At 42.1% G+C, this 21,631-nt stretch overlaps 1 protein-coding gene across 1 annotated transcript in view; it reads left to right on the forward strand.

Annotated features, from left to right (window-relative positions):
* The window catches only part of BMPER (BMP binding endothelial regulator), a 163,199-nt gene extending 158,448 nt beyond the window's left edge, over positions 1 to 4,751 (forward strand). Inside the window, exon 16 of the mRNA XM_074150866.1 lies at positions 4,570 to 4,751. Within this exon, the coding sequence (XP_074006967.1) occupies positions 4,570 to 4,751 (182 nt within the window). The remainder of the gene's footprint in view (positions 1 to 4,569) is intronic.
* Positions 4,752 to 21,631: the final 16,880 nt, after the last annotated feature.

Below are 21,631 nucleotides of genomic sequence, written 5' to 3' on the forward strand. Positions count from 1 at the left end.
TGTTCCCTCCCCCAGTATCCTTCACGAAATAGTGCTGCTCGAGGTTTGCTGTCCTTTGAGGTTGGCTCCATAAGGGGAATGTCAGCTGCCATTTAACTGGGGGGGTGAAGAGAAGAAGCTAATGAGTAAGGAAAATGGTTAGGGTAGGAAAAGGTTGGTGAGATCCGCACAGCACCTGAGAGGGTTTGGAAAGGAATATGGGTTTGCATGGGAAGTAGTGGAGAGTGAGACCTCTTAGGATGGGCACAGGAAGAAATAGGATGTGTGAAGGAGAAGAGAAAAAAGCAGGAGAGGCAGTGTAAGGGAAAGAAGAAATAAGAGAAAGTGACAGAGGTGAGAGGGAAAAGAAAAGATACAAATGGAAGGAAGAGGTTTGAAAAGGAAAGGAGACAGAAAAAAGATTTTTTTTAGCCCAAGAAAGGCTAAGCAAGCAGTTTATAAAGTGCACTTAAATAAAATGAAGCGGTCAAAGGCCTTGGGCCATAGTAATTTAACACTGAATTTCTGAGAGCACCAAGAGAAAGAAGACTCAAGGATGACAGATGGCAATAACTCCCTGCCATGGGCATGACTGTACAGGCAAGAAGAAAATGCAGACATGGACTTTATTAAAATGCAAAGTGCACGTGGTAGCACTGATGAGCTGACATGCTCCAACAGCCTCATAAAAACGGAACAATTTTCTATTTTTCCTATGTGACCGGTTGAACTAGAGGAGGATGAGTGTACATCTGATTTTCACTCTTCTCTCCTGGGTCCTTTCTTCTCTGCTGTGGAATTTTCTGCCCAAAGTCACTCTTTTTCCCTGTTATATGTTGCTTTCCTTTAATAGCTTTATTCCATGTGAATATGTGTCAGAAGGCTACTGTGACTTTTCAGCAGAAACTCATTAAAAACTGAAAGTTGAAAAGATTAGCACAAGTGTATCACTAGAAGGTCAGCACCTAGATCTATTGCATTCTACTATGTTAGAAGGAGATGTTGTGAATTGCAAGCACCATGAGTGACATTCAGTTTGAAAGTCCTACAGAGCACCTCGAAAGCCCAAGCTGTGCAACGCTGACAGAAGAAGCAGGGTGATTCATTGACGCAGAAATATTAGCTCAGAAGTTTCTGTGGAATCGGATTTACCAGATATCATCCACCAAGGGAATCCGCCAGCAGTTCCATGTTAGGTATTTTGGCTTTTGTTTTGGGGAACAAGAATTCTTCCTAAATAACTACGGCCATGTCTACAAAGACAGGCGCAGACAGATACAAGCCATCTCTGTGAAACTGCCAAACTGGCTGGAATAAACCAGCTCCGGTCTGAAAACTGTACAGCCTTATTAGGCAGGGTTTATTAGCTCAGGCACAGTGCTGTATTTATGTGACTATATGGCTTCTGGACTGGAGCTGGCTGTCATCCCACCAACTCATAAAGCAGCCTGAGGAAGCTCACATCTGTCATGCCAAACACATGTTCTAGAAGAAGAGTGGAAAAATCCTGTTGGGACTGGTAACGTTGCAAAATGCAGTATTATTAGTAACTTTTGTATTTTGGGGTTGGGTTTTTGATTATTTTTTTTCTTGCTAGTGCACTAAGGAAGTTATTACTAACAGAACTCAGTTCTTTAAGAGAGGAATTTGCCTTAAAAGAAGGGGTGCAAAGGCATCTTTTCTGTTTTCCATGTTTACACGGTACTGATTCATTTCAGCAGTCCCTGGGAAACCTACTGCAGAATGGCTTTATTTTTATTTTTTAAACTGTTGATGAAGTGGAATGTTCTGGATCAATCACACCACATGTTAACAACTGAAACACTCAACAATAAAAGCCATCCAGGGAACTTAAACAGCAGCCATTGAACTTTTCTGATTTTTCCCTTGACAGCAAGTTAATAATACCATTATAGACTGCCTACAGCAGAAAATAAAGTCAACATATCTTCTAGATGGCATCATCTGAAGGAGAAGGAGGTGTTTTGACATACCACATCCATGTGTGGTAGAGCAGAGCTGGGGAGTACTTACAGATGCCATGGCTGCTGAGGGCAGCCTGTAATCTCATTTGCTCCGGGGCAGAGATGAGGAAGTGGAAAGGAGACCTCAGCCAACTTTCCTCAAACCCACCGGCAGAGGCATCCAACAGAGCCCAGATGGAATGAGCAGGCCGGCTAATGCTGCAATAAAGCTTTGTGGGATGAAACCTGTGCAGCCTAAAAACTGAAGCTCACAGACCTTTCTATATGAAAACTACATGTACTGAAGCCTGAAGTTTCAGTTTGTGGTGGGTCAGTTAGAGATTCTTTGGAGGGAAACTCGTTTTCAGAGAGGAGAGATAAAAGCTTCTAGTAAACAGCAACTAATTCATGTTGCGTGTGGACAAACACTATCGATCTTTTAACATCTTGGTCAAGTAGACAGTTCTAGACAGTTAATGCATTGTTTGCAAAGCTCCTGGGAGCTCCGCACATTTTTGTTTCCCCTCTTGCAGAGAGTCAATCTCTATTCTTAACACGTTATGTAAAAGTGCAGGGTTTGTAGTGAACGTAAGGCTTTGCTGTATGCTCAATATTTCTTACGTGTTTTTCCCACCTTCTAAATTCCCTGTTTCATTTAAATTTCATTTTAGTTATTCCTTTTGTTTAGTCCCTTCTTCAATGTGCATGAAAGTTACCATGCAGAGAAAAACAGAAATGTGAAGCTGGAAAAAATTTCTCAAAATTTCTCAAAAGATCTGTGCCTATAAACAAAACTGGTCTATCTTGAACATTGCTGAAAGCTATTTATTCCAACCTGTTCTAAAATGATGTTCAATAAAAGATGTCTCACAGAGTTTTTAGGTAGCTTGCCTCAGTGCTTTCTCATGCTTAAAGCTAGAAAACATCTTTTCTTCCCCTAATATCTATCTAATATCCAGCTGTTGATTCTCTGTTACTCCAGGGTAATTTTTTGCTGTACTATCCATTTTTTTCCAATTGTTTGTTTGCTTAGTTAATATATGTGTCCTGAGAACTTTGTATACAATCTTGCCAGAATTCCTTCTTCAGGGCTGCTTTTCACATATGTATAAATGCCATAAAATGTGTAAGAAGTAAAACTTACAAGAAGCTGATGCTGTTTTGAAGATCACTTTGTTACTGGTGAAGAGGAACCCCTTAAATTTATAATGACGTAGCTCTAAGACTTCCATCCTTTATGATACACTTATACATATTTAATCAATTTATTTCTGCATATTTTCTCTTTATGAATAATAGCAGTACTGTAATGGTACTCTAAGGCCCAACCTCACAACAAAGCAGCATTTTTCTCTCCATAACAGAACTGTTCTTCAAAAAATTTGGACCTTCAATCTCTTTTAAAAATGAAAGAAACCTCCTTAATGCAACCACATCTCTGTAAATAGCAAGAGATGATTCTGGATGCTCGAGAGTCCCTCGCCATCTATAAGCTATTTTATCAGTACTTGTTTTTGCCATCAGCACAGCCATTAGAAAGAATAACAGGCTTTTATTGCTATCGGACCATGTATTATTCTCCATACTAAAAAGGCAGGATATAAAATATTAAGAGTTTAAATATTGATCTGGAGGGGGGTGTAGTGCTTTTAGCTGAGCCCTCAGTGGTCTCTTATGTTGGGAATGCATTGAGTTGTCAACTACATAAATCAATGAATAAATACTGGAATCATTAAGTACAAGAATACTCATTCTCGGTGATCCCTTGGTAAAATAGCATAAAGCATAGAAATAATTGAATATTTTTTAAAAAAGTGTTTTAGAAATGTTTCTGCTGAATTAACAGCATTGGTTTCATTTGCTGCAATATGCAATATTGAAAGTATAACCTTAGGAATAGAAAGTCTGAATGGAGAATGACTCTCTCTTCTTTGTGTAGGAGCAGGACTGACAATAACTGTCTGTCCTTGTAAATGTTTCAGGAATCCTTGATAAAAGGCATTATATCAAATACATAAACAATGTTAAGCCTTAAATATAAAGCATAGATCTGCTTATAGACAGAAACCTTGCCAAAGCTTTATATACCATCAGCTGTGTTAAAATTCTCAAAAAGTTCAAGGCTGCTGGGAACTTGATACCTTTTTGAATAGGAATTTTGCTACCTCTATATTTGTGATGTAAAGCAGTGTTGCACTCAATATAGTGGAATTTCTTTACAAATAGATTTTTTCCTCCAGACGATCGTCATACCAAAATCACAGAATGCTATGGGGTTGGAAGGGACCTCTGGAGATCCAACCCCCTGCCAAAGCAGGTCCACCCAGAGCAGGTTGCACAAGAACGTGTCCAGGTGGAGTTTGAATGTCTCCAGAGAAGGAGACTCCACCACCTCTCTGGGCAGCCTCTTCCAGGGCTCTGTCACCCTCACAGGAAAGAAGTTCCTCCTCATGTTTAGATGGAACTTGTTATATTCAAGTTTGTGCCCGTTACCTCTTGTGCTGTCCTGCACAAAAAAAAAATGTGCTTTTTGCTATTTGCAGCAGAAACCAATCCAACATATAGGTACCTTCCCTTGTGTGGCTCTGTGTAATATGCATGTTTTTTTCCTTTAACTTCCTTCCAGCAACTCAGTGTAAACACGGTGCAGTTTACGATACCTGTGGCCCAGGATGTGTCAAAACCTGTGACAACTGGAACGAGATCGGCCCGTGCCACAAGCCCTGCGTTGCAGGGTGCCACTGTCCGGCAAATTTAGTCCTTCACAAAGGAAGATGCATCAAGCCAGTCCTGTGCCCACAGCGGTGACACCGGTGCTCTTCCCGTGGACACTAACGTGGGTGTTGCTGACCCCCCCTGGATGCTCACAGCCAGTGAAGGACTCCAGCTGTTCGTGTGCAGGTTCTCCAGAGTACATGTCTACTCACAGAGTGTAAATATTCTCCTGTGTGTGTGTATTTATGTGTGTTTATGTATACACACATGAAAGATATATAAATGTATACTGTGTGTATTTAGATACACATATCTATACACAAGTGCCCTAAACGTAAGTACAACCCATAGATTTATATATATGTTCACACAGACAAATATACACCATTTCTATATATCACAGAAGGATGAATTATTATATGTATATTTTTTGCTATAAAGTTTATGTATTATTATTTCTAGGACCCTGATCTGTAAGTCATTGTATAAATAAACCAGGTGTTTTTAATATAATATAGTGGCATGAAAAGATTGGATGACTTTGCCATTGCATAAGTTTGTCGTTTCCAAGGAAACTTTTCTAGGGCCACAGCACTGCCAGACTGGATTAGTTTCAACACAGAACCTGGATTTACAGTTGTACAGGAAACACATTTCTCTGGAGATGGAGGATTTATCTAGGAATATTTCATGCGTACCTTACAGCTGCATAGTGATTGGTGACAGTGCTTAATCAGGCAAAGAAAGCTGGGGATCGGCTTTTATGCTTTACTGAAATCACGGTGCAGAAGGATTTCCAAAGCTGGCTGGCCAACTGCCAGCGTAGAGAGATTTCTTTCTGGAACGGCACCAAAGAGTCAGGGGCCAGATTTTTCAAAAGTGTTCGGCGCCCAGCAGCTCACTTTGAAAATGTGACCACTTCCCATTTCGTATCTTTATGCCCCGTCTCTGTTGCTGTGCTTGGCAGTAGCTGTGAATACACAATAAGGAGTCTGAAGAAAATATTCATGTACATATTGACATGTTTGAAACTACTGGGTTTGTTTCATATTTCCCCCAAATATTATGCAGAAAGCAAATCCCACTGTGAGTTGGAGTGTTTGATTTCAGTGTGCCTTAAAACATGAAATAATGCTGGATTTAGTAACTCATTTAATTTATCAGCATGGTTTAGAAGAAAGACAAATTCACCCCACCAAAAAAAAAAAAAACCAGTAGAGAATGTCAAATGCTAATTGGAGAACTACAATTTATTTCCTTACTAGTCTATTGCTTGAGGTTTATGAACATGTGGGCTCTGTGAAGTTTTCATGACTTTTGAAGTCTCCCAGGGGAGAAGAAATAATACGGGATTTCATTAGAAACTGTTAAAAAAGCCATACAACTTTCTCAAGCCTGAAGGGATGGGGGGCTATTTTTCTTCCACTGGAAAAGCTCTTGTAGAGCCTGATGGAACGGTCTCTGGAGATGACAGAAATCTTTGGGCATCTGATTTAGGTTTATAATGAAGTAATATCCTCCTACACAGCTACTTCCATTATGCCTCACATTGAAATCGCACATTGTCATGCTTTGAACGGTTTTCTCCTTTCATTTTTCACTCTCCAGGAAGTTTTGCAGGGTCTGGGTTTACACTGAGTGAGTGGGTGCCACACGCTTGGGTTATACAACCCGCCTGCCATTCTGTCCCGGAGGAAGATGCCGAGGGAGCCTGGTTAATTCAGGCACCACGCTATCCAAAATGCTGCACCACCACAGAGCTGGGCAAATAACGCCAGGAGCCTTCCACAAACACTTGTCCAAATCTTAAATAAACTCAGCTTGATCTTTTTATGTCCCCTTTGTGTTCATTTTCTCGGAACAATCAAATAATTTCGTTTTCCTGGCAGAGAGGGTTTAGAAGCCACAAGTGCACTGGGAAGCAGCATTGCAAATGTGCAGATCCCATCAGAGCAGGAAACCAGAAGAGTTTTATGTGGCTCATGTGATAACTGAAAGGCGAAGCTGAAATTTAGAACAATTGCAATTGGTCCAAGGAGTTAAAACAGAAAATGGCAGTCATTAAAATAATTTAAAGCATCAGTTAGACCAAAGAGCATTTCAGCTCGTGAGCTTTCAATGCTTGGATATGGGATCTAAACCATTAAAAAGGCTATTTGCAGCTCTAGTTTACGATAGATTTTCATTAGTGATAGATTTTCATTACTTACTGCTCAGTGTTTCCAAAATAAAAATACAGGCAAAGTAAATTGCATACGTGAATGGTGTGTAGAACCGTTCTTCCCTTTTCTTCTTCTGGTTGAAGACAGTGAGTGAAAGGTGAAGGGAGAGCCCTCCAGCTCGCTCAGTTCACTGACCGCATTCAAGCAATGCTTAATTGATGCCAGGTGACGAGGTCACTCAGACTATCTGTAGGTCGAAGTCTTATTTTTAAATCTTAAAACAGTTCAGTTTGAAACCTGACCTACAGGTCATCTCAAAATGAGGACACATTGCTGGGTTTAGCCTTTTCACATCTGCCTCATTAAGGGTAGCCCCCTGCTTTTTGCTGTGGTGATGTACACTGAGCCGGAGAGGAATGTGGCTTTACCTCCAAGCTGCCTGATTGTACCTGTATGGTGCTGTAGAGCTTTTTCCTCCAAATTCCCCAGTTTTCAAGGCAACAGTAAGGTCTGTCATCTGCTCAGTTCACATGTACAGCCTAAGGTGAAGAGTTCTGCTTTTCTAGAAATTGCCCCCAGGTTTCAACTTGACACAGGTTTTATACCCGTTATCTGTAGTTACCCTATGCCCAACCGAGATATTCTGACCAGACCAGTCCTAGCTGGGTCTCTTACTCCACTTTGCTCTTTGCCCCTTCCAGGCTTTTCAAAAGTTTAAAGTCTAGCCCCATAATACCAATAGCAGCGTTACCGCTGGCTTCACAGAGTTTGGGTTGCAGCCCATCTTCCTCTGTAGGGCAGCATTCTTTCTAATTTTGCTGTCTGGGCTCATGAGATCATTTGGTGCTTAATGGATTTAAATCCAGCTGGTGGCCGGTCACAAGTGGTGTACCTCAGGGCTCAGTGTTAGGACCATTTCTGTTTAATGTCTTTATTGATGATCTCGACAAGGACATAGGGTGTATCATCAGCAAGTTCGCAGATGACACCAAGTTAAGCAGGAATGTTGATTCCCAGGAGCATAGGGAAGCTCTACAGAGAGACGTAGATAGATTGGAGCATTGGGCCAAAATCAATGGCATGAGTTTCAACAAGGGCAAGTGCCAGGTTCTGCACTTGGGCCACAACAACCCCGTGCATTGCTACAGGCTTGGGGAAATGTGGCTGGAAAGCTGCCTGGAAGAAAGAGACCTGGGGGTTCTAATTGACAAGCGGCTGAATATGAGCCAGCAGTGTGCCCAGGTGGCCAAGAAAGCCAATGGCATCCTGGCTTGTATTAGAAATAGCATGACCAGCAGAAGTAGGGAGGTGATTGTGCCCCTGTACTCAGCACCGGTGAGGCCACACCTGGAGTATTGTGTCCAGTTTTGGGCACCTCAATACAAGAGAGATATCGAGGTCCTGGAGCGAGTGCAGAGGAGGGCAACGAAGCTGGTGAAGGGCCTGGAGAATAAATCCTATGAAGAGCGGTTGAAGGAGCTGGGGCTGTTTAGTATGAGGAAGAGGAGGCTGAGGGGAGACCTCATCACTCTCTACAACTACTTGAAAGGACACTGTAGAGAGGTTGGTGCTGGTCTCTTCACACAGGTAATTAATGACAGAACAAGAGGGAATGGCTTCAAGCTCCAGCAGGGTAGGTTTAGACTGAACATTAGGAAAGAATTTTTCACAGAAAGAGTGGTCGGGCATTGGAACAGGCTGCCCAGGGAGGTGGTTGAGTCACCATCCCTGGATGTGTTTAAGAACTGTTTAGATGTGGTGTTGGGGGATATGGTATAGGGGAGAACTTTGTAGTGTAGGGTAGATGGTTGGACTCGATGATCCCAAGGGTCTTTTCCAACCTGGATGATTCTATGATTCTATGAGATATTACCCCTAGGATGCTAGAGCTGGAAACTTTCTGCGTATCACTGGGCATTTATTTTTGACACAATTCACCTGTAATCCAATTTTAGTATGTTAAAAGTGTTTACTATGTGCTTTTAGTATGTGTTTTTAATAAGGGCGTACGGTTGATAATCCATACGGTATATTCACCATGCAAAACTGATGGTTCTGTAAGTTTTGGTCTTGATTATGAGTATGTCAATCTGTGCATATAACTTTGTGCCAGTTTGTAAGGTGAAATATATTGGAAGGAGCAGAGGTTCCAACCAAAGAATGATGCAAAAGGAAAGTCTGAGGAACAGCTCTGCAATCCAATGGATAGAATGAAGGAATGACTTGGATCAATAGCTTTGCCATTAACCTGCTATGTGTTCCCTGGCAAGTAATTTAATATTCTGTACTTCACTGTGGAAATGAGGGTCTCGGTTTATGCATCTTTTTTACATTTATGGATAGAAAATGTTCTAAAATACCATACATCACCAGGGGAATGTCAGCTGGTATTTTACCAATCTGCTCAGGTCAGCTTTCCATCAGGTTGTCCTGTATCTCCCATATCATCATCGCTTCAAAGTCAGCTTTTACTTCCTCCTCATTTAATTTAAATCTTGGCTTTTTTTTGGTCATATATATTGAGTTTCATAAGCCATAGAGACAAATCATAGCCAAGGAGAAATTTGAGTAGTAGCCCAAGACTCTGTGGGTACTTCCACATCTTCCAAGAACACCTTTCTTCTATAGGGTAAGGTACGCAGCTAGAGCAAAAAATGAAAAGATTCTTAATAACCTACCCAAAACTTGCATCACGTTTCCAGTAGATAACCTAAAAGTAGTTCGTTCTTCTCACCAGAGGCTCTTCTTCTATTTTTGAACACAGGATTCAAATACAGTTTGACACTGCTTGGCTTCCCACTGGCAGAACCTGACAGTTGCAATAGCTGGACTGATCTTGAGTGACTGACTGTGTAGGGGTATTTTTTTTTTTTGCCTTCACCAAAAGTGGACAAGGTTATATCAAAGCTAATGGATATTAGAATAACAGCCCATGCATTTGCAGCTGAACAGGCTGGAAAGAGAGGCAGTCAACAGCATTTAGCACCGAAGCGGTGAGATGTTCCAGGTATTTCAGGAACAGTCCCAGCTAGGGGGTCATTATGCCGAGGTCTCAGTATTTGACAAACAGGAACTTTACATAGCGCTGATCTAATGCTTGTTCTGCTATCCCTGATTTTACCATTTTAGAAAGCCCTGTGGTGAGAGGGAAGTTTCTGCTTCCTCACAGAAACATTTCTCATCTACGACTGCAAATGTTTCGGGAGAAAGGCCTGTCTGTGCTGCCCCACAGAGCTCCTTATCTCTCTGTGTAAAGGCTGTTGCACAGATTAGTATTTTTAGTGCAATAATCACTGTGACACCTGAGCAGCAGAGTCTATGACAGCAAAATAGGTCCTCCTATGAACATGAGGTAGCTCTTGATCCCTCAGATGGCAATGGCACTGTATTTGAATGAAGATGATAAAATAATATGAGGAAGCAAAGAGGCAGGATGGCAGAATAAGGGTAAGAGGCAAATGAGAAAGGAGGAATAGGATTATTTTTTTTTTTGTATGTGGATATTTTTCCTTTAAATGGTAAGAACTAAACTGAAAGTGTTCTCTGACAAAGGCAAAGTATGCCCATACTCCCTGAGCGAAGAAACCCCCAACAACCACCCAAAAAACCCAAACCAACTACAGTGTATGTTGAGATCTGAATAAAACAGGTGTATTTTGGTAGGTATAGAAATCCATAATTACAATACGGTTATGAGCCTCTATTCCTACTTTTCTCGCAACCCTTAAATCACAGTAGAAGAAGTCACCAAAGTTAAGGAAAGGGATCTTATTTCCTGGGCTGAGATGAGGCAAACATCTGCAGAACTGGGTTCTCGTGCTTCCCACTAGCACAACAAACCTGGTTTTGTTTCCTCCAGGATACATGTTTTAGTGAACACACATCATTTCCCAGTCTACAACTGTCAGAACAAAGGCTACAAATGCACTTTTATAACTAGTCTTGTTCCTGGCTTTGAGACAAAATTGGAAGTTCTGCTTACTTGAAGAGGGCACAAGTTTTCTTTGTAACAGCACTGCTTTTACCAGGCAGCAACGTTGCCCGGCATCAAGCAGCAGCTTCGAAGCCCTAAGCGATGTTAAATATGACATGTAGCATTTGCTATTTGCATGGCCTTACCCTTGTCATTGCGAGTTACTGCGAGCCCTGCACACAGGAGGAAGTTGGCTCTAACGGAGGGTGTACGTGTGGTGGGAGAGCGGTGGCGTTGGGTAATTACCATTATCATTGATAGCACTTTGTGTTTCCCTAAGTGATGCTTATCCTTGGGTATCAATATAATTTGGTTTTGCACATGCAAGTGAAATGATGGGAATGTAGGAATTTCCTGCCCAGACAGACCTACATTTTTTTTCTTATCCAGTGGTGAAGAAATGCTTCAAAGGGTGCTTCAAAGAGTGGTATGTAAGCCTCGTCACGGACAGCCAGGCAGCAACCTGTTCATAGCGGTAATTTAGCCTCATGCTCTGGCAGTAAGTGTTTGGTACTTTAATGACCCAATCGCTCAAAGCACTTAACTATGTGCTCAAACTTTGAATAACCTCCTTTGCTTCAACGGGGACACGTGGGTGCTGACTTCTAACCATATGCTTAAATGGTTTGCTGGGTCAAGGCCAGAGGGTTCAGCATCTGGCAGGATCAAGTATTAAACGTCATAGCATGATATTTCTTATTTCTTCATGATTTCTATACATAGATCTATCCTATGATCATGCTGCTATAAACTGCTTGAGCATGGTGGAAGTCAAAGTTTTTTGAAGCCTTTTGTTTTAAGACTTTAACAGATTGGAGATTTTTTTTCTATTGATTTCTGATGTTAACATAATAATTTCTTACATTACATTCCTACCCTATTTTATTTCTTGTTACTGTAAAAAGAAAGGGACATACTGGACTTGATTTTTTTTTTCTTTTGCGCTGTAAAAGTAGGGGACAATTTCAGTGAGTTAAATGTTGGTAGCTGTACTATTTTTAAACTAGTTTGAGATCATTCTAGCACTATCCTGGCTTTATAGTTGTGGTGCGACTGCCCTCCATTATTATACTTCTAATTGCTTCTAGCGATAGTACAGTATAAAACTCTGATAACATTGTATGAGAGTAAAAGCCCAAATCAGTATAGGTAGTTTTATAAATGAAAGGGAAGAAAAGTAATTTGTTTTACTTAATTTATTTTGACAATATTTTTTATAAATGGTACTAATAAGGAAAAAGAAAGAGTGTATACAGGAACTGATGAAGAAAAGAGAATTTAGAAACTAAAGATTTTTTTTTTTTAATACTTAGTTCAAGTATTCAACTTCTTTAATAAGTATCATTGAGTGGCACTCAAAACCCATATAAAAAACTCGATTGGGTTCTACAGAATATGGATCAGACCCCAGAAGCGAGTACGTGCTGATGTCGTTCTGACAGTCAAAATTTCAATGTGTCTTGCAGGGAGTGAAATAAATGAGTAGAGTTCGGAGGAAATTTTTTTCTCCCATCTTAGGCACCTGAGTGTTTGTTTGCTAGCGTGGGGTGTAAATATGGAGGTGTTTGAACCCCACCATGTCTGATATACAGCCCTGACTTTCTTCATATTTATGTGCATCAAGAATAACTCTAGATGAACCCATAGAATAATACTTATTTCAAAAGACAAGATGTGCTTTTTTTTTTTTCTTTTTTTCCCCCATTTCTTGTTCATTATAATTAACTGTTACCCTGCAAATGATCAAGGGGAAGAGAAGCTGCAGGCAAAATGGCAGTGCGTATCACATATATTAGGTGTTTGAAGCCATTAATGTATGGATGGGTTACTTGAAATATTTTATACACTATTTGTGAAGAATGCTCTGTGGTGTCAAGAGCATCACTGCAGAATGTTTACATTTTAATGTTTAGAGTTGCTTTGCTTACTCATGCTAAATTTTTAACAGATTTCACCTGAGGTGCATTCATGTAAATATGAAACCTATTTAAAAATTTACTAAATTTCTGCCTTCGGTATGTCTCAGTTTATACATTTGTTAAATTTAAAACAATCATGTAGTTTAATGTATCTTACAGAACTGCAAAACTTGGCAGTAACTTTGACATGGCTTGTCTTTGAGGGTCTGTACTGTTTCTGCAAGAATATTGTACTAATATAATTTTGTAAAAGTAGGATTGTGATGAGTATGTTTGTAAAGACATTATTTATTCCCTTATAAACTTAATATTTATCTTTATGCCGTTAAATATTGATGCCTGATTATTTCACAGCTATCAGGGAAAACTGCTCTTCTGATTGGCAAGGTCTGACTCAGAAAAGCAACGTCTCCCACACAATGATTGATACTGTGTTCTCCTAAGAACTGATGTTAAATACTGTTATTTATTGGGAGGGGAGGGAGGAGCCGTGCAGACTGGTTTTCTTTACTTTTACCTGTGATTTGGGAGCTGGGATTTTGGTATGCCTTGTTCAGCTGGTGACTTATTTATGTAGATCACTTGGCTGAGTTACTTCACTGCTATTTGCCTTAGTTTTCCCATGGGTGGAATAGAAATTATAATGCTTTACAAAAATCACAGAAACTTCAGGAACAATGGATTTATTAGAAATCCACTGATCTGTGTTTGGGCAAGGCTCCTGTTAAGGTCTGTTGGGCTCCAGATCAGGCCTCACAATTGCCAAGTATTTTTATTTTTTTTTTGCATTTGCAAAAGAGAATCTTTCCTATTTCTGAAAGGGTAAGTAGATCATGAACCCAAAAGGCCAGGGCTGACAGCTTGCTCTGACTGAGCAAGAAGAACACCTTCTTTAGTGGATTTCTCCCTCCTGGACCAAAATGAGGAGAGCATAGAAGGTAAGAGATTGTGGACTTTGCTTTAAATTCATAGGGCTGCTGGTGCTGCATGCTCTGTAGCTGTGGGACTCCTTGCCTGGTCTGTGCTATGTCTCTTGATGTTAAGTCCCCAGTGACGGGCTGCTTCAGCATCGTGAGATGCAGAGTGTTCACTTTGGGGAGGGCAGGCTCATCTCCCCAGTCTCTGTTCCATTACTGGGGTGTGAGGGCATGGGGGAGGTGGCAAGGGCTGGTGATCGAAGGCTGGGTGATCTGGCCCTGCATGCTAGTGTACCATGGTCACGCATAACTTTTACCCCAAATTACCACTCAGTGGTGGCAGTTACTCCATAATATTTTTCCTACCCATTTTGGATGCAGCCTCCTCACCAAGAATGCTGCAGCATCACTTATCCTCCCAAGAGCTGTGCAGTTACAGACTTCATCCTCGCTTCTCTTTTGCCAGGCTTCACTTGGCCCTTGGGGTAATTATGCTCAAAAATAGTCAACATTTTGTCTGCCCAACATGAGGACTTTACAAACTGACCTTTTTCAGAGCACTTGCTCTGTTCATGGGGGCAGAGTAGAGGTCCCATGGGCATCCCATGGTCCCATGGGACAGGCTGAGGGAGCTGGGGTTGTTTAGCTTGGAGAAAAGGAGGCTCCGGGGAGACCTCATAGCGGCCTTCCAGTACCTGAGGGGGGCCTACAGGAAGGCTGGGGAGGGTCTGTTTACAAAGGCCTGCAGCGACAGGACGAGGGGCAATGGTTTTAAGTTGGAGAAGGGGAGATTTAGATTGGATATTAGGAAAAAATTCTTTACCGTAAGGGTGGTGGAACACTGGAACAGGTTGCCCAGGGAGGTGGTTGAGGCCCCTTCCCTTGAGATATTCAAGGTGAAGCTCGACGAGGCCCTGGGCAACCTGGTCTAGTGGGAGGTGTCCCTGCTGACTGCGGGGAGGTCGGACTAGATGACCTTTGGAGGTCCCTTCCGGCCTGGACCAATCTATGAATCTATGAATCTCTTGCAGCTCTGACACCCAGTGTCTAGGCCACAGCACCAAAGATGTCCAGATTTACATAGGAAACCCCTAGAAAAGACCAGGCTACAATCCACAGGTTGGAGATGGCATTCAGCCTCGGCCCCCGAAACGCCACCTCCCTGCTCTCCCTGCCTCACCCATTGCCCCCTCCAACATGTGATTTATGGATCCTGCTGTTGATGGCTTCCAACCTGTGACTCTCACATTCACTTCTGGGTAGTTCCAGCTGAGCAATAAATGCCTGAAATGGAAGTAGAGGTACGAAATGAGAAACTCTCTTCAGGCACGATGGGCAGAAGGGCAGCAAGGGCAACGACGAGAGGGACAGGGAGGATAGGAAAAAGAGGACAAGGAGCTCCAGCAGAGCACCTTTGAGGCCCAGGCTCCTCCACTTCTGCTGTCTTGTTCGTCTGGGCAGCCTGTGCCTTGCACATCACAGCAGCAATCCTTCCCTCCCTGCTGCTGTGCGACCCATTCTGAGCTGCACAGCTTCTGACACTCTTTTTTTATTATTATTAAACATGCCCAAAGAGAAAAATTGTGTTGGTTGGGTTTTTTTTGGTTTTCTTAAATGTGGAAGAAAGGCCTTACAGGGAGGCTGAGAAAAAAAGTCTGGTGGCTGTTCTGCATTTAAATAGTCTCTAGGTTTGCCTACGCTTTTCAGGCTATTCACTTAATTCATGCTAATAATTGGAGTACTTTTCTTCATCACTTGCAGTTCACCATCAGCAGAGTTGTGATGTTTGGGAGTACTGGTAATAATTGTTCTGCTATTTAAACCATACTGAAAAGCTAATAATCCCCATTTAGGATTTTTTGAACTGATGAATAGCTTCTGTTTTTATCATCATGTCCTGCAGTTACCACCCATTAAATTTGCCCTTGAAAGACAGTGCTTTGTCTTCGGTTGTATTCATCCTATTTTATTTAGTACATCTGGAAATGAGGCTCAACATCGCTATTATTTCCCCATCTCTTTCCACTGTCCTGTGGAAGGACATGGTGTTCCATAACGTGGTTTCTCCCCCAAGTGTCTGTCCCAGTCTGTGGTCTGTATGTAACTGTATATAGATAGATAATGCAATTGGAGGCCTACGTAAGTGCAGCTTTAGTATTGCAGAGCTGAAATAATGTATTTGATTGTAGACAGAATTTAAATAATTTTAATTTGATTTAAAAGCTGGAAAGAGAATAGCAATTTTGGTTGCCATTTTCTGAATGTACAGCAGATGGTGCTTAACAAATACGCTTTACAACCAGTGTCTGAAAACAGCAAAGCCTGGCAATTTGAATTTTAGTCATGCTTCCTGGTCTTTTCTAAATGAAAAAAACAGCAATTTGAATGGAAAGCTCCCAAGAAGATTGACTTCGATATACACAATATTTGAAGGATGGAGATACAACCCTAGCTCTTCCAAAACAGCCTCTCGTGTGCTGTAAGGAACTATACATTTGGAAAGGAATTAGACATTAGCAGGATTGTTTCTTTCCTGATTGTTGCCCCTTCCTTCCAGCCTCATCATGGTTTACTTAACTAATGGGAAAGATCCAAGCTCCCAAGTACTGCTTTCCACATGGACAGAAGAATAGAAAGAAAATGATGTGACGAGACCTAATCTGGTGTTCCTGAACTCTCATTCATACAGCTGTCAGTGCAAGAAGGTTATTTTTGTCTGCTGGCACCAACAGACGAGACTCTGCTGTGGCTCTGGGTAGCCCTTTCCCAGCACGGGTGGGAACTGCCTCATCCCTACACCAGAACTTGCGTCACTGTTTCCCTTCTTGGTATCTTATTAGTGAGACAAGAAAGGTGTTGTGACTCCAAGCTGCTATTTACATCCCGCAGCGTCAAAACCTCCAGATTTATCTCTAATAAGGCAGCTGTCATTATATAGAACCATAAGCTACCAAGGGAATAATATGAAGGGGATCAACGAGTCAGAAAGCTAAAAAGAATTTACGGACATGCTTAGTAAAGCTTTAACTAAGTGTTATTCTTTTGAGACCTGTTTTTTTTTCCAAAAAGCATAATTCCTTTTTACATAAAAGTGCATTTTTTTTTCATTACTGATGAAAGGGCTCACAGTGAACATCTCGGGGAGGGAAGTTCCTCCTGCACAAACATTGATAAGGTACAAACAGCAGGAATACAAACATTTACAACTTTGGATCTCTTCTGGATCCTTTTTGGATCTCTTCTTAACCCTGAAGGGTACTTGGGTGCAGATTGTAAACTGTAGCAATGCCTGTGCAAAACGCATTGAGAAGACCTTTCATGTTCACATCTTTGGCCTAAAAACTCTGGAGCTGTGATGCAGAATCAACAGAATTAAAGCATTTTTCAATAAACTTAGTAGAGCAAGACAGGAAATTAGAAATGGGAGCTTAGGAACAGAAGCCAAAACATATTGCAAGCCAAAGAAGAGCCATGTATGGCTAGACAGACCGAGTTCACCGGGCGCTCGCCACAGGTTTTCGGGTCTATGGCCACTGAAGACCACCAGAGGGACCACCAAGACTCGACCACGCAAGTGTTCTGTAGGAGGGGACTGTGTAGATGAATTCTGAAAATTTAAGTGAATATGTATAATTATTCCAGGAAATCAAAATACACATGTATATGATAGCCTAACAAAAACTCTGTTTTGGTTAACTTACGGTATGCATGCTAGGAGGAGCAATTCCCCATGCATCCTGCTCTGTGATAAAGAATGCCTGCCTTCTAAAACTTCAAACGAGTCTTAGTTTTCTTCTAACCGGATTTTACGGTAACAGTTGCACAGATGTAAAAGAATGGAGCACTCTTACATGGTCTGCTTGCCTGCTAAATAGCCAGTCATACCACAGTGCTACCCCAATTCTCTAATTTAGGGTCAAAACTTGATCCGCTGTTAGAACTGAGACAATCAATGACCTGGATGAGGGGACAAAGTGTACCCTCAGCAGGTTTGCTGATGATACCAAACTGGGAGGGCTGACTGACACTCCAGAGGGCTGTGCCGCCATCCAGCGTGACCTGGACAGGCTGGAGAGCTGGGCAGAGAAGAACCTCATGAGGTTCAACAAGGGCAAGTGTAGGGTCCTGCACCTGGGGAGGAAGAACCCCAGGCACCAGTATAGGTTAGGGGTGGACCTGCTGGAAAGCAGCTCTGAGGAGAAGGATCTGGGGGTCCTGGTGGACAGCAAGCTTTCCATGAGCCAGCAATGTGCCCTTGTGGCCAAGAGGGCCAATGGAATCCTGGGCTGCATAGGGAAGAGTGTGGCCAGTAGGTGGAGGGAGGTCATTCTCCCCCTCTGCTCTGCACTGGTGAGGCCACAACTGGAATACTGTGTCCAGTTCTGGGCTCCCCAGTTCAAGAGAGACAGGGAACTACTGGAGAGAGTCCAGCGAAGGGCAACAAAGATGGTGGAGGGATTGGAGCATCTCTCTGATGAGGAAAGGCTGAGAGAGCTGGGACTCTTTAGCCTGGAGAAGAGAAGGCTGAGGGGAGACCATATCTATGTTTACAAGTACCTAAAGGGTGGGTTGAAGGAGGATGGAGCCGGACTCTTTCCAGGGGTTCTCAGTGACAGGACGAGGGGCAACGGGCACAAGCTGGGACATGGGAAGTTCCATTCAAATCTGAGGAGAAACTTCTTTCCGGTGAGGGTGGCAGAGCCCTGGAAGAGGCTGCCCAGGGAGGGTGTGGAGTCCCCTTCTCTGGAGATCTTCAAGACCTGCCTGGATGCAGTCCTGAGTGATGTGCTCTGGGCAGCCCTGCTTTAGCAGGGGAGTTGGACTGGATGGTCTCTAGAGGTCCCTTCCAACTCTGACAATTCTGTGATTACGTAATTTGCCATGCATGGGGTGGGATAGGGAACCCATACATCTCATGGGCAGCTGTGGGCGATGCAGTCCTTATCCTTTCCTGCAGCAGTTTTAATAGCCAAGCCAGCCTTTAAGTCAAGTTAATGCAGCTGCAGGCCTAGTGTTGGTGTTAAGACTCCTTTAAGAGCCCAAACACACGAATTGGATGCTTTTCCACTGCATCTGCATAGGGATGCACATGCTGACCTGCCAGTTGGACTTGGATATGGAAGTCTCACATCTGCAGTAGATTTACTAGGATTCAAAAACAGTGATTTCAAATACAGGCCTGATCACATTAACTTTGAAAATACATGGTACCATGAGATGTTATGAACCATACCTACTAGTCCAGATAGGGAACAAAACCCATCAGCTTTGCTGATTAATCCAAGCCAGAGTCCAGGTTTTAGAGCAAAGGTGAGCTATTCGTTAGTGACTCAGAGCCCCTGAGACCTGAGTGGAAAAGCTGCCACCAATTCAGCAAAGAAGATCTACCAGGAGCTTACACTCGCAAGCTGTGTGAAGAGGCCTTTGTTCCTTGCTCTGGAGCTGAAGAGGGAATCGGAACGCGTCTCTCTGGCATATGACAACAGGAATGTTTACAGGCAATGGGAAATGATGTGAATTTATCTGAGGTGTAGCCAAAGAGAACCGGCCAAATTCTCTCTGAAACCATTGTAACGACAATTAAAGGAGCCTCTGTTTAATGATCCTAAGAACATTTTGAGGAGTAGGCGATTATAGCCAAGATCGTTGGGAGCCTGTGTGCAACCAAGCCTCTGCCTAACCACCATCTGCAGCTGTTGACCCTCCTTCTCCCTTTGTTTAAATTTCTATTCTCCACAGGCTGTTGCGAGCAGATCACAGCACGGCTGAGGCAATAATCAATACTGTTCTCATTTTAACTCGCTTGCAACTGAGAAAGTCAAGTGTAAACTTTAAGTTTTTTGCAATAAATGCGGGCAACAGACCATGTTGTTTAAGTTACAAGTTCATTACAATTATAAAGCTGTAGGAAAAAGACTCACTGGCATGCTAATCTGTCACAAACATACAGCATCTACTTTCCTCTCATCAGTCCCATTTTGCAGAGTACTGGGCAAATGCCAAAGTGGACTGCAAAAAAAAGTCTTTTACGGGCTGCAGTGAGAAAGCGTGATTTACCCAGTCTTGAAAAGGATGTGCTATTGGACATGGAGACAGGTCACCCTAAGGGTATGCACACATGCAGGTGTGCTGAGGGGAAGTCACAGGAGAAGTAGGATCACTATGACTATCATATGATACAGAATGCATGATGATTGATGCAATGATTGATGCATCAATCACCATTTTATGGTGAAGGCAATTTCCTCCTTTCCTCCCAAAATCAGAATATCCCATTCTGGTATTGAAAAGGACAGTGTTCCTCTACCTTGAGTCTTCTCAATGTATTCAGGAGAGAGTTTCAATTTAAGCCAAAGTCCTCCTGCCTGAGTCTGCCCCTACCACAGCCAGTAATGTCCTACTGCAAGCTGAACAGAAATGTAGGTCTGACCCTCCACAGGGTTGCTTCCAGGGATGGTACAAGTAAAGTAGCGCTAGAAGACTCACTGAGCAAATCCTTGACAAATCTGAAAGGAGCAAGTTTTACTGCTGCATCTATCAGTAGCCAATCAGAACTTGTGCTCTAAAATTTTCATATTAAGGAAATTTCAAAGCTGCCATCCATCTAAAGGGAGGTGTATTCAGTGTCTCAGTTTCCAGTGGGGGGGAATAAAACAAAAACTGAAAATGAAACCACAGTAGGTTGCAGCAACATTTCCAGTCAAAAACATGTCTCCTTATAAGGGTATGTTTAGACACTGTGAGATGGGAAACTGTTTGGCTGCAGGTGAAATTTAGAAAGGAGACGGTGAAAGGAATGTTGTTAGAAGGGAGGTCTCTGTTATGTTTACATAAATGCAGCTAGATTTCACAAGTTCACCCTGTTTTCTCAAAAGTGAAAATGGTAACTTGGAGTTGGGTACAATAAGGGTGTCCCTGGGATCAGGAGTTATGCTATAACATTGAAGGACTTAAAAGTTGCTGTTTCTTATCTCTGGGTTTACCTCTACCACTGTGAAGTGCACCAACCAAAGTGAGAGAAAGCAACTGAGAGAAAGTTAAGTGAGTGAAAGATCCAGCTGGCTTGGAGACGTAATATAGAAATAAATTCTTACATCTACTACTTTGAACACTGAACTGGCTCTTGAGGTGTCCTGTAAGGCTGTGGGTGGCTGCCATTCGGTCTACGTCCAAGCTTGGCTCTCACTGACACTAACAGGTATGCCACGTACTTATTCAGAGAAAACAGAAAGGCAATTACACATCTTTGTTTAATGTCAATTGGATCAACAGAAATCAGCGTCCCCAGTCAGGGAGCAGCGTGATTAAGGTCTGAGCAGGAACTCTGCAAACCGTCCTTGCAAAGGTCCTTGCAAACAGGCAGCAAGGACAGGGGCTGGGGCACTGGTTCTGTTGCGGTTGTGTGTGACAGGAATCCAAAACTGAGTGAACAGCAAGAGGAGGCAGTGTGAGAGTGAGACCCAAGAGGGGTAAGAAAAGCTTCTGATGCCCATGAGAGTTTATTACTAGCAATGACTGAAAACTAAGACAACACTGAATCTTGATCTCCATAGTGAAATGAATAATGACTATGTTATCAGTGATGTGAACTATTGACTACGACCACCTAATAAATGCTTTTTTTAATTGTATCAGCAAGTTTAACTGTAATTCCACACAGCAGCTACAGTTTTTCCAAGAATTTGTAACTATACTCTATGGAACTTTTAATAAATTACCTATACTAGTAGGATTTTTATTTGGACTTTTAGACGCCAAAGGTGCATTTCTAAAAAGCTATATACATTGTTTATGGTATTTAAAACCAAAGCAAAAGTATTAAAGATTTTTTTGCTTATTTTTAAGACAAGTAACAACTTTTCAAATTATTTTTTGCAAATAGTTTTCATTATCTGTAAACGAGTTACATAGAATTTCATACCCATGCATTTAACTGCAAAGAAAGTTTGACTATTTTTAGAACACAGTTACTCCATGAATTTGGTTTTAAGGATTCCTCTAC

The sequence above is a fragment of the Numenius arquata genome, chromosome 7, assembly GCF_964106895.1.
Source record: "Numenius arquata chromosome 7, bNumArq3.hap1.1, whole genome shotgun sequence".
Lineage (NCBI taxonomy): Eukaryota > Metazoa > Chordata > Aves > Charadriiformes > Scolopacidae > Numenius > Numenius arquata.